The sequence below is a fragment of the Bos taurus genome, chromosome 17 (genome assembly GCF_002263795.3).
Source record: "Bos taurus isolate L1 Dominette 01449 registration number 42190680 breed Hereford chromosome 17, ARS-UCD2.0, whole genome shotgun sequence".
NCBI lineage: Eukaryota > Metazoa > Chordata > Mammalia > Artiodactyla > Bovidae > Bos > Bos taurus.
The window spans coordinates 66,030,989-66,048,347 of NC_037344.1; the positions used below are offsets into that span (position 1 = coordinate 66,030,989).

The window sequence follows — 17,359 nt, forward strand, 5'->3', positions numbered from 1 at the left end:
TACACTATGGAAGGTATAGAGTGCTAATCTTTTTTCCTTGCTCTTATAGAGCGTATTTGATATTGGCAGAGAAGGCAATGGCACCCCACTCCAGTACTCTTGCCTGGAAAATCCCATGGATGGAGGAGCCTGGTGGGCTGCAGTCCATGGGGTCGCTAAGAGTCAGACATGACTGAGCGACTTCCCTTTCACTTTTCACTTTCATGCATTGGAGAAGGAAATGGCAACCCACTCCAGTGTTCTTGCCTGGAGAATCCCAGGGACAGGGGAGCCTGGTAGGCTGCCGTCTATGGGGTCACACAGAGTCGGACACGACTGAAATGACTGAACAGCAGCAGCCTGGATGGTCTGGACCTTGCCCTCTGCTGGATTCTATTGCCCTTTCAGGGTGGGACCATTTTTAAGGAGATGCACAGGGGCTGCCTCCATCAAGGTTCACATCCAGACCTGGGAAACATCTCTGTTCTTGCCAGTGATGGGCGGCTCACTCCCAGTACCTCCCCTTTCTTCCTTTGTTCTGCCTCCAGGAAGGCAGCAGCTCCAGGCTGATTTTTATCATTACTGTTTTCTTGGTAAGCATCAAAGTGGGGATTGTGATGGTGGTGGTGTTGATGATGGCAGCGGTGTTGATGATGGTGATGATCGTGGTTATGATAATGATGGTGGTGGTGGTGGTGATGGTACTGATGGTGATGGTGGTGATGATGGTCATGATGGTGGTGGTGTTGGTGTTGGTCATAATGGTGGTGATGATAATGATGGTGGTAGTGATGGTGTTGGTGGTGGTGATGATGATCGGGATGGTGGTGATGGTGGTGGTGGTAGTGATGATAATGGTGGTGGTGGTGTTGATGATGATGATGATGGTGGTGGTGGTGATGATTATAATGGTCGTGATGATAATGATGATGATTTTTGTGGTGGTGGTGATGGTAGCGGTGGTGTTGATGTTTGTGGTGATGTTGATGATGGTGTTGATGATGGTTGTGGTCATGATGGTGTTGATGGTGATGATAATGGTTGTGGTGGTGTTGGTGATGATGATGGTGGTGGTGATGATGGGGATGGTGATGATGCCCATAATAACATTACAACATGACATAACATTCTGCCCAGGTGCTATCAGTGAACCTAGAATCTGATCCCAGATCTCCTGCATCCCTTACATCACTCTGAAATCCCATGACATAGACTGGAAATGGTAAGCCCAATTCATAGGCAAGGAACTTCAGAAAAACCACACGCCCTCCATCAAAGTGTCGAAACAGGAATCAAACCAGACCTTTCTGATTCCCAAGGCTGTGTGCTCTTCTCAGAGCACTGTTCCTTCCTATTTTAGAAAGAACAGATAGTTGCTCTTGGGTTTTCAAATGAAAGGTCTTTGCACCCTAGAAGATGCTTCTGCTGCACTGAGATCATTGAAATGAATGATAGAATAAAGTGAAGTCATGCATGTCTGCAAACCACTGTTGCAGCAAATTGGCTGTGAAGTCGGCTTATGGAACAAACGTCTCCACTCTGCTGCGTTTCATACTGGCCTGCTCCAGCGCTTTCATGAGCCATTGATGTTTCACGGTACTTAGAGTTAAGAGGCTCTTCCATAGTCCAAAAGCTGACATTAACCCTACTATTTCTGTTGCCAAATAGAGTCTCCGGCAGCCTCTTTCATAGCGTAGCATCTACTGGGCACCTACTGTATGCAGAATAAGGTAGTGACTCCAGAATGTAAATGTAATAGGGGTTTAGAGGTTGTCATTTAGTTGGAAACTGGCAGGGGATAGGCAGAGTCTGGGAACTTAGTCTTAAAGCCCTGTGTGCAAAGCAAGCGCAGACCTTTTTTTCAGGAGAGGATATTCTGAGGAGTGGTGCAGGGGAAGCTGATGGAGGGTGTGGGGGCAGTTGGAATCTCCCAAAGCCACTCGTTGGAGCAACTAGACATGAGGGATGGAGGATGCCGCGCACCCCTGCCTGCTGGAAGCAGACCTTCAGTGGCGGGCCTTGTGTTTGTGTCGCTTTGTTCTTACTCCTCGAAGCACCACCAGGGGCAGTTTTCTTATCTCCTCCCTGCTCCCAGAGTGGCAGCAAACACTGCCCTTGGGCGTTGGATGAAGCTTGGTGGGGGGAGGCGTCATCATCCCGCATCAGTTCCCAGAACTTCACTGAAGGCCGTTTCCTGGAATGCCTTTCCTCTGGCAGTGAGTTGGTCCGTCAGGATGCTCCTGTTTAATATCCTTTCGTGTCTTCCATCCCCTGCAAGGTGACACCCAGAGGACCTAAACTTGGCTCTCTAAATCCTTCGTGGCCTAGTCTCCATTCCCACGTCTGTTCCCAAAGCTGGGCACAGGGGCCGCCAGGTGTGCCCCTTTGGGAGCCGTGACCCTTCTCCCTTCCTCCCTCTGCCACGGGCACTGCCCTCTCTGCCTCTCCTGCACGCCTGCCTTGTGGTCCCCTTCTCTTTCTTTTGGGTCCTGAGCAAGTGCCACCTCCTCCAGGGAGGCTTCCATGCTGCGCCCCATCTACGTTAGACTCCCTTCTCTGCACTTACGATGATAACTCCTGTCGCAATCCCTGGCTTTCTAGTCTGAACAGACTACTGTTCTGTGGCTCCTCCTGTTTTCTGAGCGCCACACAGCGCCTGCCACATGCTGTGTGCATGCTAAGTTGCTCCAATTGTGTCTGACTCTGTGTGACTCCCACGGACTGTAGCCCACAGTCTCCTCTGTCCATAGGATTCTCCAGGCAAGAATACTAGAGTGGTCCGCCATGCCGTCCTCCAGGGATCAAAACCGTGTCTCTTAGATCTCCTGCACTGGCAGGCAGGTTCTTTACCACTAGTGCCTCCTGGGAAGCCCTAACACCTAGTAAATGCTTGGAAATATTAGGGAGGGGACACAAGGAAAGGAGGGGACACAATCAGGGCTGCCTTGATTGATGCAGCCAAAGCTGAATTATCTGGCGTCCCTACAATCAGAGATCAGTTTTGTCCAGCACGCCTGCCATAGCCCTGGTTTCTGGGCCTTACTGAAATGCTTCCTGGATTGTTAACTGTCCTTCATCAGTGGACTGTCCTGTGTTTGGGTCTTTAAAAGTGTGTCATCCCATGCCGGTATGAATAGTGATGGCAGGTTGGAGCATCTTCCATGAATCTTTTGTCTTTCTCCACCCCACCCGCGGTCCCATCCTCAAAACATAATAGATAACCTGGCTGATTTTGAGGCATTTGCCACATAATAAGTGGAAAGATCATTTCACTTTATATGAGGAGGCAAGTTATAGTTAGCAAGCAGTCAGCTTGTTCTGCGTCAGAGAAAGATGGAAGACCCATGTCACGCCGCCAGCAGGGGGCTCAGGGCCAGCACTCATTTCCCCCAGGGAAGGGTTGTTAATGACGGGGGTATCGAAGGCACACCTGCTGGCTCTGCAGCACTTGGCCCTGCGGTGACCTCTCGGCAGGAATGGTCATTTCATGAATGAGTCTTCAAAAGCCCAGTCCATGCACAGATCCATTCCTGCGTGCAGGAAAGACCAGCATGGGCCATTTACAGGTTCAGCCTGTGGCTCCCTCACCCCCCACTTCTTAGCTTGGGCCCTGACCACATAGTATATCTCGAGAGAATGAGTGCTGCCTGAAAAAAAATAATAGTCTTATTGAATGCCTGTAACTTGGCTTCTCAAGACCCCCTCCTCTTCTCTCTGTCCCCCAAGCCTGAACCTCAGCAACAGTGACATCCTGACCATCTACGATGGTGACGAGGTCATGCCCCACATCTTGGGACAGTACCTGGGAAACAGCGGCCCCCAGAAGCTGTACTCGTCCACGCCGGACCTAACCATCCAGTTCCACTCGGACCCCGCCGGCCTCATCTTTGGGAAGGGCCAGGGATTCATCATGAACTACATCGGTAAGTGTTTTAGCCAGTTACTGTCTGTCTTTGTGTTAGATGCAAGCCAAGACCATTCCCTCTAGATGTGTCTTTTGGGGAGTGTGGTGCTATCTGAGTTTTTTGAATATATTGGCACAGGAAATATACATTGTTTTTTCATTTTTTTAAGAGGTGGGCTCTCTAATCGGAAGGACCAGGGTTCGAGTCCTAGCACTGTCATCAATGGCTGTGTGACCTTGGGCAAGTCACTTAACCTCTCTGAGCCTCTTCTTGTCATCTGTAAAATGGAAATAATGATGCGTCTTCCACGGGGTTGACGCCAGGACGTAGTAGATCGTGATTTAACACGTTATTGACCTGGAGATTTTTGCAGGAACTTAACTCCTCCTGTGGCCATAGTGCATCTCCATCAGTAGTCTTACCTGAACAAGATTCCATGTCTTTGGTTCTTCCCACTGGCTTGAAGATTTGCCCATATTCAACCGATGCAAAGTGTTCTCTTTGTACCTTCTCTGGCCTCCAGAATGCAATCCACTTCCCTGACCACTGGCTGTCTTAAGGAGCTTCATGCGTCTGAAAATAAGTCCCCTGCATTTGTTTGGTTTTGTTTGCTTGTTGGTGTTGTTGTTGAGGCAGGGAATAAGACTTCATTTGGGAAGCTGGCAGACAGAGAAGATGGCAGAATAATGCCTCAAAATAGCCCTCTTGGTCCCCTGCTTTTTATTTCCAGCTGGTGGACACTCCCATCCCTTCCCGGCTCTGCATGCATCTCTCAGAAAAGCAGTCACAAGTGTCTGTCTTCTTTGTTATGTGTCTCGGGGGCCTTTTCACCCTTGATTGCAGTGCTGAGTTCTTCAGAGTGTTATGGCTGCCACTTTCCACGCCTTCTTTACCGGCCAATGCCCTGGGCAGAGGCTTTCCAGGCCAGGTGCCCTCCGGAGTCATCTGCCTTTGGAGGGAGAGTTTCTGGTGACTCAGCTTCAATCCATCTCCTTAGACCTTTCTTCCCCACCTCCCTCCCTCCTGGAAGATGAGGTCATAGGTTTTGCTCGTTTGTCTCCTCTGGTACCCGGGTCAGTCTTCCAAAATTGCATTCAGCTTGATGATGGAAATCTGACTCTCCCCAAGGCTGCCCAAGGTTGACCAGAAAGCCCGGCCAGTGTTCAGTTTGGCACTATCTTAAAGAGGAGGTGTTCTTGTTAATTGATGCCGGAAAACTCAGATTTGTGTGACAATTTGAAATTGGCCAGCACTATTATGTGTATTATTTTATTTCATCTTCAAATCCATTGTCTTTGTTTCCAGAGCGTTTGGTTCACAAACTTTCATGCCAGGCCCTGTGCAAGGCATCAGGATACGGGAACAAATAGAATTCTCTCCCTGCCCTTGAGCCAGTTAGTAAAAATGGGAGAGAGAGTCCCATTAGCAGACAATAGCAGGACCATATCCTGATGAGCACAGGATTCCAGCAAGTGCTTCCCCGGGGTGCACAGCCTGGCTCGTATAGGTAACACAAAAAGAGAGAACAGTTCCGGTTTTTCTTATTTCTATTAAAAAAATACATAGCTAATTTCTGTATTTAATTTTTTTAACAGTTTTTTTTTTTTTTTTTTGGCTGTGCTGGGTCTTTGTTGCTGCAAATGGGCTTTTCTCTAGGTGTGGCTACTAGAGAGGCTACTCTCTAACTGCGGGGTGCAGGCTTCTTGTTGGGGCCTCTTCTCTCACTGCAGAGCATGGCCTCTAACTGTACCACTTCAGGAGTTGTGGCGCACAGGCACAGTTGCTCCACGACATGTGGGATCTTCCCAGACCAGGGATCAAACTGGGGTCCCCTGCATTACAAGGTGGATTCTCAACCACTGGACCACCGAGGAAGCCTTGTATTTAATTTTGATGTCAATCACTTGTTCATCACTACCTGGCCTGACAGGGAGGCCTGGCGTGCTGCGATTCATGGGGTCGCAAAGAGTCGGACACAACTGAGCGACTGAACTGAACTGAACCTGGCCTGAAGACCATGTTGATTTCAGAGGAAGCCAGGTCTGAAGTCAGTGGAAAAGGGTGCCATGATTGATTAGTGATGTCTGTCATGGGCACGGGAGAGGTGTTTGCTACACTGGGTCTAGATTTAACCAGATGTAGATGCAACACCCGTCCAGTAGAGGGGTCAAACGGGAGGGTTGGGGGTTTCTCTTGTCATCTAGAGAATTCTGAAGCTCCTAGACTGATCTCAAGGCCTGACCCCAGCTCTGCAAGGTGGCCAAGGCTTATCTGCCCTGGATGCTGTCAGAACTGTCCATGGGAACTCTGAACCTACATGGTTCTGACTTCCCATAATTCTTGTCTGCACAGACAGAAGCAAAGACACAGTCTCCTCATTGCTTCTTATGTTTTGCTATTGTCTGTGGTCAAGCATATGGGAGGGAAGGGACTTAAAAAGCAGAGATGAGTAAGCAGTGTTTTGCAAAGAGTTATTGGTCACTTGTGTGTTTATTCCTCTAATCCCAGGATAATAAATAAGCTCCATATTGTGGGTTAGCTCCAATCAAATGACTGTGGCTCCCTGGAGTGTTGTGTGGAAAAGGATTGGGAGGTTTCAGCTTGACTCAAAGAAAGAAGTTGCTGTGATTGATTAGTGATGTCTGCTATGAGCATAAGACTGGGAAGTGGTGGCATGTACTCAATACATATTTTGCCAAAAATTGGACCATCGTGCTGATCTTGACCATGAAAATGGAACCATGACTTCAGATCCCTAAATCCTGGCACCTGCCACATGGTAGGCACTCACGTCTTAGTCAAAACAAATCACTGACTCCATACGTCTCATATCAGTGTTGTTCTGGCATCCTGCACATTGATTAGTTCCCACCTTGCCTCTAGGGATAGTCAGGGTCATGATTCTTGTCTCCACTCTATGATTGAGGACAGTGAGGCTCAGAGATATTTACTGACGTGACAGGCGCCACACAGCTTCTAAAAAATGAACGATAACAACAAAAAATTAGAAGGGAAGTTATCTGCCTCCTAGGCAAGTTTGGCAAAGTTAACAGAGTTTCATAGGAACAGATCATGCCAGAACCTTCACCTGGGGTGTTTGGTGAACACGTAGATTCCTGAAGCAGGGTCTCCAGGGGGGGTCTCCTGAATCTGAAACTGAAGAAGAGAAGGTTGCGTGACTGGGCCAAGGCCAGCCAGTTAGTGGACGGTGGGGCCACACTTTGAGCCAAGGCTCTGCTGCACAGTGGCAGCGCTGAGCAATGGCAAACGTGATGAGTGCCCCGGAGGAGACGGGAGGTCCTGTGGAAATGTGTAGTCGTGTCGGCTCACTGAAAAGGCACACACATATATGGAATCTAGAAGGAAGGTACTGATGAAACTATTCACATGGCAGGAACAGACATGCAGATGTAGAGAACAGACATGTGGACACGTTGAGGCAGGAGAGGGAGGGACGGATGGAGCAAGTAGCACTGAGTGAAATAGACAGCTAGTGGGAAGCTGCCGTCTAGCACAGGGAGCTCCACTCATGCTCAGTGACAGCCTAGAGGGGTGGGAGGGGAGCGGGAGGGAGGCTCTCGAGGGAAGGGATATATATGTGTGCATATAGCCGATTCACGTTGTTGTACAGCAGAAACTAACATGACATTGTCAAGCAATTGTACTCTAATTAAAGTATAAATATTTAAAAAAAAAAAGAAGATGCAAAAAAATAAGTCAGGCAAGCAAATCGTTCTGTCTCAAAACTCTTGGCACAAGGCAGACCGCAGATTCCGTCTTTGCCCCCATTTCTCCTCTTTCATCCAGAGTCTGAGCTTTTGCAGCTGTGTCCCAAATCCAGGGCTTGGCTGATTTTTCAAAGGCCTAAAAATAGAGGCTTCTGCTCCCCACCAGGCAATTCTAGAAGCCGTTTCCCGCTCCCCTCCTTCTCGCAGACACCCAGGAGATCTCCTTCCCTCAAATAAAATCATGATGAAATCCCGGGGAGAAACCATTGCTTGTTTCTCAGAATGACTTTCCCGCAGACAGAGGAGGTGCTTTGCTTCCCCCAGAAGCACAGAAGAGCCGCAAATTAATTATATGGTGTAATTAGCTCTTGTCTCAAAATCTGTGCAGTGGGCACTCTGAAGCGAGAGTCGTAGTGGTGGGCTTTGGATTGCTACCTTAGTAACAAAGGTTGGCAGGAGGAAAACAGAGTTATTCTGGAGGAAGACTGTGTGATGATAAGCTGTGTGTAGCATTTTCTGGAGTGTGGTTAATGTTCACTGATGGCAGGCAATGGGATCTGAAGAATGCAACCAATAGTTATTCTATCTTAATAGTTACATGTTTGTCTCAATCTGCAGTACAAAAAATGTATGTGGCTAATCCATCAAGCCCATAGATCTATGGACATTTCTTAGGATGAGGTTGAGGCCATGTGCATGTATGCGTGCTTAGTCATGTCTGACTGTTGTGATCCTGTGAACTGTAGCCCACCAGGCTCCTCTGTCCATGGGATTTCCCAGGCAAGAATTTTGGAGTGGGTTGCCATTTCCTTCTCCAGGGCATCTTCCCAACCCCAGGATGGAACCTGTCTCTCCTGCGTTGGCAGACGGATTCTTTACCACTGAGCCTCCTGGGAAGCCCAAGGCTGAGGACAGGAGCAACCTACTGCTATGTGACAGATGACTCCCCATGCCCAAATTAGCCATAAACGTTTACTGCCTCACAGTTGCTGTGAGTCAAGAGTTGAGGAGCTCACACTGAGTGGTCTTGAGTTGGGATCTCTCATGAGGTTGTGGTCAGGATGTCAGCTGAAGCTGCTGTCATCCGAAGGCTTGACTGGGGCCGGAGGTCACACATCCACAGTGGGAAGAAGTCATTGTAAAAGCCCCCTCTAGAAGAGTTCCTGCAGGTTAAAAGTTCCTGCAGGTTAAGAGTTCCTGCCAGGTTTCAGAAGTTGTATTGCTTATTTCCAGAGGCCTCATCTTCTATTTGCTCTTCCCTCTGACATTCATAAAACAAACCCCCAACAGAGAGGCCACCTTCGCATCTAAGGATGACATTTTTGTTTTAAAGAGGTGTCGAGGAACGACTCCTGCTCTGATTTGCCCGAGATCCAGAACGGCTGGAAAACCACTTCCCACACGGAGCTCGTGAGGGGGGCCCGAATCACCTACCAGTGTGACCCCGGCTACGACATCGTGGGGAGCGACACCCTCACCTGCCAGTGGGACCTCAGCTGGAGCAGCGACCCCCCATTCTGCGAGAAAAGTAAGAGCTGTCTTGGCTTTTTTTCCCTTTAGGTCATCAGACGGTAAATCCCTCCATTACAAATACCATTAGGTGCAGTGTGCAACCTTGCATACGGGTCCTCGGACCCTGGCACAAACATTTCTCGGGAGCGCCAATTCTTATAAGCGAAATTAAAATCAAGTCTCTTTTGTCCTGGCCTATTCTCCAGCCACATGCATTGTCTTTCAAATGAGGAAAAAAACTAAGTGGGGAAGTGTTCCAGATCGTTCTGTAGTTCTCAGCAAACCGATGGTCGTGTGGCCCTAACGCCGCCTGGTCTGATCTGTCTCGCACAGTCATGTACTGCACCGACCCCGGGGAAGTGGACCACTCGACCCGCTTGATTTCTGACCCCGTGCTGCTGGTGGGCACCACCATCCAGTACACCTGCAACCCAGGCTTCGTGCTGGAGGGGAGCTCGCTCCTGACCTGCTACAGCCGCGAGACCGGCACCCCCATCTGGACCTCTCGCCTGCCCCACTGTGTTTGTGAGTCCTCCGCACTGACTTGAGCCCCCGGGGGACCCTGCCGGGAGGGCTGGCTTCCTTTTCTTACTGGTGGAGGGCTGGGCTGTGAAGGCAGCACCCACTGTTGGGAGCATTTATTATGATTACCGTCCTATGACCACAGCTCACAGGATTGAGGGTGCTGCTACTCCGACATTTATGGTAAACGTTATCATATGGTTAAGATTTACAGTGAGTTATCAGGCACTGCGCTGAGTCTGCCTGCAATGCAGGAGACCCTGGTTCGATCCCTGGTTCTGGAAGATCCCCTGAGAAAGGAATGGCAGCCCACTCCAGTATTCTTACCTGGAGAATTCCATGGACAGAGGAGCCTGGCGGGCCACAATCCATGGAGTCCCAAAGAGTCGGACACAACTGAGCGACTAACACATACACATACACACACACACACACACACAGACACACACACACACACAGACACACACACTACAGCCCATGGAGTCCCAAAGAGCCTGACATGACTGAGCAGCTAACACATACATACACACACACACACACACACACGCTACAGCCCATGGAGTCCCAAAGAGCCTGACATGACTGAGCAGCTAACACATACATATACACGCACACACACACACAGACCCACACACATACACGCTACAGCCCATGGAGTCCCAAAGAGCCTGACATGACTGAGCAGCTAACACATACATATACACGCACACACACACAGACCCACACACATACACGCTACAGCCCATGGAGTCCCAAAGAGCCTGACATGACTGAGCAGCTAACACATACATATACACGCACACACACACGCTACAGCCCATGGCATCCCAAAGAGTTGGACACGACTGAGCAGCTAACACATACATATACACGCACACACACACAGACCCACACACATACATGCTACAGCCCATGGAGTCCCAAAGAGCCTGACATGACTGAGCGGCTAACATGTACATACACACACACATGCGCATGCACACACACTACAACCCATGGAGTCCCAAAGAGACACGACTGAGCGACTAACACACACACACACACACACCCGCGCGTGCACACACACACTGGTTGAGTCCTTTACCAGAATTCCCTCTCTCCCTCCTCTAGTAGCTTTGTGAACACAGCAGTACTGTCTCCATCTTCTGAAGAAGATACTGAGGTTCAGAGAGATGAAATTGTTGACCCAGCTCACACAGCCTAGTTAGTTATGCAGGAGACCAGAAGCAAACCCAGACCGGCCTGACCCTGCGTGCTTAAAATCAAGCATCCACAGGGCAGTAAATAGAGTGGATTTAAACTCTTTGGCCTCCTCTACGGAGCCATCAAAACAAATGTTTGGCTTTAAAAAAAAACTCTTTGGGGGTTTCTCTACCATAAAAACCCCAAACAGGCTCCTAAGGTCACTCTGAGAATGGAAGAGTAACACCATATTCTCACCAGGCAGAGGAGGTGGAGAGCAGGGGTCTGGAGGTCTCAGCCTCAGGAGCGCGTGGGAATCGTCTAGAATGTCTGAAAACTCCCTGGAGATCCAGACGCTGTAGGTCTGGGCTGCAGCCTGAGTTTCAGAAGTTCCCCAGGGATTCTGCTGTGCTGAGAGGGATGGGACCCATTGCTTAAGGAAAGCCTGAGGCTCTGCAGCGGAGAAGGCAATGGCACCCCACTCCAGTACTCTTGCCTGGAAAATCCCATGGATGGAGGAGCCTGGTGGGCTGCAATCCATGGGGTCGCTAAGAGTCAGACATGACTGAGGGACTTGACTTTCACTTTTCACTTTCCCGCATTGGAGAAGGAAATGGCAACCCACTCCAGTGTTCTTGCCTGGAGAATCCCAGGGATGGGGGAGCCTGGTGGGCTGCCGTCTGTGGGGTCGCACAGAGTCGGACACGACTGAAGTGACAGCAGCAGCAGCAGCAGAGGCTCCGCAGAAGGCTCAAAGCCTCACGCAATGTCCGGGATTCAGAGGCATCGGCAACACTGCTGTTTGTGCGCTGTCTTGCATGAGTGTGTTTCAAGCAGATCCACAGCCAGCCCAAGCTCCCAGAGCCACACTGAGGCCTACGATAGTATTGGAAAATCAAAAGTTAGAACACCAAGAAGGTAGATGTTGATTATTTATGTTTATTGTAAACTCATCTACACCTGGGGGCTTCCCTGGGGGCTCAGCTGGTAAAGAATCTGCCTGCAGTGCAGGAGACCTGGGTTCAATCCCTGGGTTGGGAAGATCCCCTGGAGAAGGGAAAGGCTACCCACTCCAGTATTCTGGCCTGGAGAGTTCCATGACTCTATAGTCCATGGGATCGCAAAGAGTCAGACACGACTGAGCGACTTTCACTTCACTTCATCTACATCTGATGCAAAGGGCTTAAGGACGTGGCTTTCCGCTCCAGCGGCTATGTTTTATCGCTTCTCACGAGTCTTCCAAATAGGCTTCGTGGACCTTTTTCATGACCACATAAACAAGCGGTCCTGCCATTCAGACGGGTAAAAGCCGTCGCTGTCGGAGGACAATTGGAAAGCCAGAAAGTCCTTGTCCTCTTCTACTGGATAAACAGATACAGGCAGCCCTTGGAGTTACTGTGGGTTCAGGTCCAGACAACCACGATAAAAGCAAATGTTGTAGTAAAGTGGAGATTTTGGTCCAAGATGGAGACAGAGACGCTGGGAGAGCATCCCGTGATGACAGAAGCAGAGATGGGAGTTTCGCGCCTGCAAATCGAGGGTGCCAGGCATGGCCAGCAACCACCAGAAGCTGGGGAGAGGCAGGGAAGCACCGGCCTTTGGAGGTTTTGGAGGGAGCAGGACCCTGCTGCCTCCTTGACTTCAGGCTTCTCGCCTCCAGAGCTAGGAGACAAGGAGTGACTTTTGTCCTAAGCCCCCTGGCTAGTGACCTTCGTTACAGCCACCCAGGAAGCAAATACAGATCTCATGTCCCCCAGTGACTGTGAGTGAGTGAAAGATGCTCAGTTGTGTCTGACTCTTTACAACCCCATGGACTGTAACCCGCCAGGCTCCTCTGTCCATGGGATTCTCTCCAGGCAAGAATACCGGAGTGGGTTGCCATTCCCTTCTCCAGGGGATCTTCCTGACCCAGGAACTGAACCCAGGTCTCCAGCATTAGCAGGCGGATTCTTTACTGCTGAGCCACCAGGGAAGCCCCGAAGGTGAACTGCACCCAATGTGGGAGGGGGGTGGTCAGAAGCATCTTGAGTCATGCAAGCTGCTGAGACCTACAGATGAAAAGCTAAAAATAGCTGCTGATTTAAAAATACTGAAGGGTGGAGATATTTTTTAAAAAGAAAGGAAAGGCCCCTCACTCATCAGGCACAGTCTTCAAAGAGCCTCTGGGCCGCAGCAGCTGCTGGGATTCCCAGAAGGCAGTCCCCTGCTTCTCCCGGGATCCGCAGCACTCTGGTGAGAAGGCGTCCCTGACACCCGTGCTAATCAGTTCACAAGTCAAGCCGGGTGTCAGGAGACACGCCGTCCTCCTCTTAGATGCTGGAAGAACCTGGCGTGGGGTTCCAGCATCATTCCAGGCCTGTCGGGGCTGACGGGAGATGACGCGTGAGACAGGAGGACCGCCAGAGTCTAGCAGCGAGGTGCCCAGAATGAGGGGGAGGCTGCATCCGGATTCCGTGATGAGAACGAGGTTATTGAACCTAAAGCAGCTTTAAGATGTTTCCTCTGCTGAGCCAAGGAAACAGCCCAGTTTGATGGGCACTGTGGCTGTGCCCAGCCCTTCCCCAACATTCACACGCTTAACCCTCACAAAACTGCATGAGCTGTGTGCGTGTGTGCACTCGAAAGCAGGCTGAGAAGGCCCAGAGAGGGTGAGCACCTCTCCTGAAGTCACACAGCAGGCGAGGGAAGCGCTCAGGATTCCAGCTCAAGCCTGACTAACCCCCCAAAGCATCATCTTCCCGCCTCACCTCTCTGCAATCATAGCTCCTGGGCAGAGCTCTGGGGCCCCCAAAGCATCATCTTCCCGCCTCACCTCTCTGCAATCATAGCTCCTGGGCAGAGCTCTGGGGCTCTGCTGTTGACCAAGCTCTTCCACCAAGAGAATCAGGAAGCAGACGGCAAATTGTATAAGCTCAGGATGTCTGCAGCCTCTGTTGACCGTCACTTACCAACGCCATAATTTGGTCAGGCTGGGACTCAGAGCCATGAGTTCTCACTCTTGGTTCCTTTACCCCAGGCCACTTGAAGAAGAGACAGATCATAAGAGAAGGAAGAGTCTGGGGTTTGCCATCAGACCCACCCCCGGCTCTGCTGGGTGACCTTGGGCAAGTAGCTTGCCCTCTCTGGGCCTCGATCCCTCATCTGTGAAAAGGGGATTACTACTTCCTACCAGGCAGGGTTATTGGATGTAGCTCAGTCATTTAATGGGTCCTCTTATATGCAAGCAGATGCCGACACAGAGGCCCCCCAACTTTCTCAATTCACAGAATCTCTAGAATGCCAGGATTGTTTCATAGATTTCCCAGGATAGAACACTTAGCAGTTACACTTATTAACCAGTTAGCTCCAAACCACTTAATAAGTAGCTATATCCTGACAACTTAGTAGCTGCTTGAAAAAGTAATGCCCATGAATTCACAGAAAGGATCGTATTTTTATTTCATTCTTAAATAATGCTATGCTATGTTATGCTAAGTCACTTCAGTCGTGTCCGACTCTGTGCGACCCCATAGACGGCAGCCCACCAGGCTCCCCCGTCCCCTTATCTGTAATTAATAACACAATTACTACTGTGGGGATGTGTGTGCCTTTTGGGTTCTCCCAAACACCTCAGCCTCTTAGCGTCAGGCTGGGCTCTGCCACCCGCATCTCCTGGTCCACCTTGATTTTGTCACAGCCCTTGCTTTTTAGCAGAGTAACCAGAGAAAACCTAGCATCATCGAAAAGGACATAGCTCATTCTGATGTTAAAATAGTGAGCTTCCCCAAAGTAGGAGTTCACATGGGGCTGGAAGGCGTCACTGTGTCTCCTCCACATTTTTAAAAACCTCATAGCACCCTCATGAGTTCACAGTGGCACCCCGGGCACCACGGTCCATAGTTTGGGAACAGTGGTGGTAGGTCCTGAAAATACAGCAAAAAACACAGCGATATATAAACAGACACAATCCTGCATAGTCAGGAAGCCTGGGATCTATTGAAGATGTGGGAGGAGACACGAGTCGGTAAAAGGAAAAACAATGAATCTTCAGCATCACCTCCTCCAGGAAGGCCTCCCTGTCCGCCTCGGCACGGTCATGCTTCCCTCCTCCCTGCTCCCACGGCTCCTATAGCCGCACAGCACTTGCTGCAGCTGATTGAAATGATCTGCTGTTATGTTTAGAGTCACACACTTACCAGGAATGTATCCATTTGGTCGTTGTATCCCTCGGTCCCAGCAGATTCAAAAAAATGACAGTATTTGTTGCAGTTACTGTCTTTGTCATGGTTGGCAGTGCTAACGTGCTCTTTATCACGCTTTGTGGCTTTGTTGCAACCTCCCTTCTTTGGAGGGAGTGAAAAGTCATGAGGATCTGACACAGTCAGTGAGGGTTTTCTGGATGGAATCTCCAGGGAGGCTTGTAGGGATCCCCCAAGAGGCCCTGGCCCTTCATAGCCCAGAACCCACAAATATGAGACCTGGAAAGTTCCCGGCCTGGACCGAACCCTCGTGGCCAGATGGTGGCCATAGTAAAAGTTTCCACTGATGAATCGTCCCCAGCAGCCTCACCTCAGCCAGCATGCCAGGCTCGAGCATTTAGAGATTCCTGTCTCTGTGAAAGCAATGTGTGCTGGGCTAAGTCTATAGCTTAGACTATAGTCATGTCCAAATCTTTGCGACCTAATGGACTGTAGCCCACCAGGCTCTGTCTATGGGATTTTCCAGGTAAGAATACTGGGGCACGTTGCCATTCCTTTCTACATGGAATCTTCCCAACCCAGGGATCGAATCTGCATCTCTGACATCTCCTGCATTGGCAGGCAGGTTCTTTACCACTAGCTCCAACTGGAACAAACCTTCATTATCGCAGAACCACTAAGTGCACAGGACTTCAAATCCAGCAGGTCAAGTTTGCCCTGCCACTTGTCAGCTGCGTGACTTAAACAAGCCAAAGCTGGTGTCCTCATCAGAAAAACTGACCATGACAACCATAGATACAGATGCTCATAACCATGTGTCTAGCATATAATAAGTGTTCGGTTAATACTGGTTGCTAATTACCACTCAGTTTCAATGCTCCAGTACTGTAGAGTGTGTTATAAACCATTCATAGCAATAAGCAAGCAACCTGATTTTGAGCATTTTGCTCACATGTGCTCCATAAATGTACATTTTTTCCTGTACCAAAGGGGAGAGAGGAGTGGCTGGGAGGGAATGAGGTTAGCTTGGTGATTATGTCTATAAGCTGTGAGTCCAACTCACTTGAATTCCTGGGAGAGGTCAGGATGACATCACACGGATTACCATCAGAATTGTTTAGACCTCAGACAAGTGATTCTCAACTGGGCTGAATTTGCTGCCCAGGGGACAGCTGTCAGTGACAGTTTCTAGAGGCATCTTTGGTTGTCGTTGGGAGAGGGTATGCTGGCATCTAGTGGGCAGAGGCCAGGGATGCTGTCCAACTTCCTGCAAGGCTCAGGACCACCCCCCTCCCACAAAGAATTACCCAGCCCAAAAATGTCAGTAGCATCTAGGTTGGAAAATACCTGCCTTAAACAACCTTATTTCAAAGTGTGAGTACATCCTCACAGGGAGAATGCCATTGTCCAGCCACATCTCAGCTCACAGATGAGGTCTTGGTCCAGTCCGTTTACTTAACAGGCAGGAAAAAAATGAAGTCCAGAGACGTGAAGCAGGCGGCAGAGCCTGGCCTCCAGTTTCAAATTCAAGTTACTTCCCATGTCACTTTCCTGCCGTCTTCTGGGAACTGGAGATAAACACAGATGCCTTCAAAGATGGTTGGTTTCTACCAGGGATGGAATTCCATGTGGAATTCTTCTCACTGTTACTGATGATTGGGTCAAAACTGAATTGGACTGACTCTGGAGGCAGAGAATCAAACCACAACTCAGCCACTTCCTTCTTGTGTACCTTTTACAAGAGACCTCTGCCCGAGCCTCAGGTTCCTCATCTGTAAAATGGGCTCTCTGGTGCAGCGATTAACAGGACTTGGACCACTTGGATGTGAATCCTGTCTCTCCCACTAACTGGCTTGACAGGTTATCCAGTGGGATACCCCAGCAGTTCTTCATTTGCACAGATATAAAGTGGGGACGGCCATAACAGTGTGTCTTGGGGTTGTAATAATTAAAAGAGGTGGTGCTTATGGTAAAGAATCTGCCTGCCAACGCAGGAGACATGAGAGACTCAGGTTCGATCCCTGAGTTGAGAAAACCCCCTGGAGGAGGAAATGGCAACCCACTCCAGTATTCTTGCCTGGAGAATCCATGGACAGAGGAGCCTGAAAGGCTACAGTCCACGGGGTCACAGAGAGTCCAACACGCCTGAGTGAGCACAGAATTCCACGGCATGCACGTATGCATGTGTGCTCAGTCACTCAGTTACTTCTGACTCTTTGCAGCCCCATGGATGACAGCCCACCAGGCTCCTCTGTCCATGGAATTTTCCAGGCAAGAATACTGGAGTGGGTTGCCATTTCCTTCTCCAGGGGATCTTCCCAACCCAGGGATTGGACCTGTGTCTCCTACATTG

At 49.8% G+C, this 17,359-nt stretch overlaps 1 protein-coding gene across 4 annotated transcripts in view; it reads left to right on the plus strand.

Annotated features, from left to right (window-relative positions):
* Positions 1–17,359, plus strand: part of SEZ6L (seizure related 6 homolog like) — a 192,606-nt gene that overhangs the window by 159,203 nt on the left and 16,044 nt on the right. For all 4 annotated transcript variants that reach the window (XM_059876422.1, XM_059876423.1, XM_059876424.1 and 1 more), the window contains exons 10-12: positions 3,706–3,902; positions 8,946–9,140; positions 9,458–9,649. In XM_059876422.1, the coding sequence (XP_059732405.1) occupies positions 3,706–3,902; positions 8,946–9,140; positions 9,458–9,649 (584 nt within the window). The remainder of the gene's footprint in view (positions 1–3,705; positions 3,903–8,945; positions 9,141–9,457; positions 9,650–17,359) is intronic.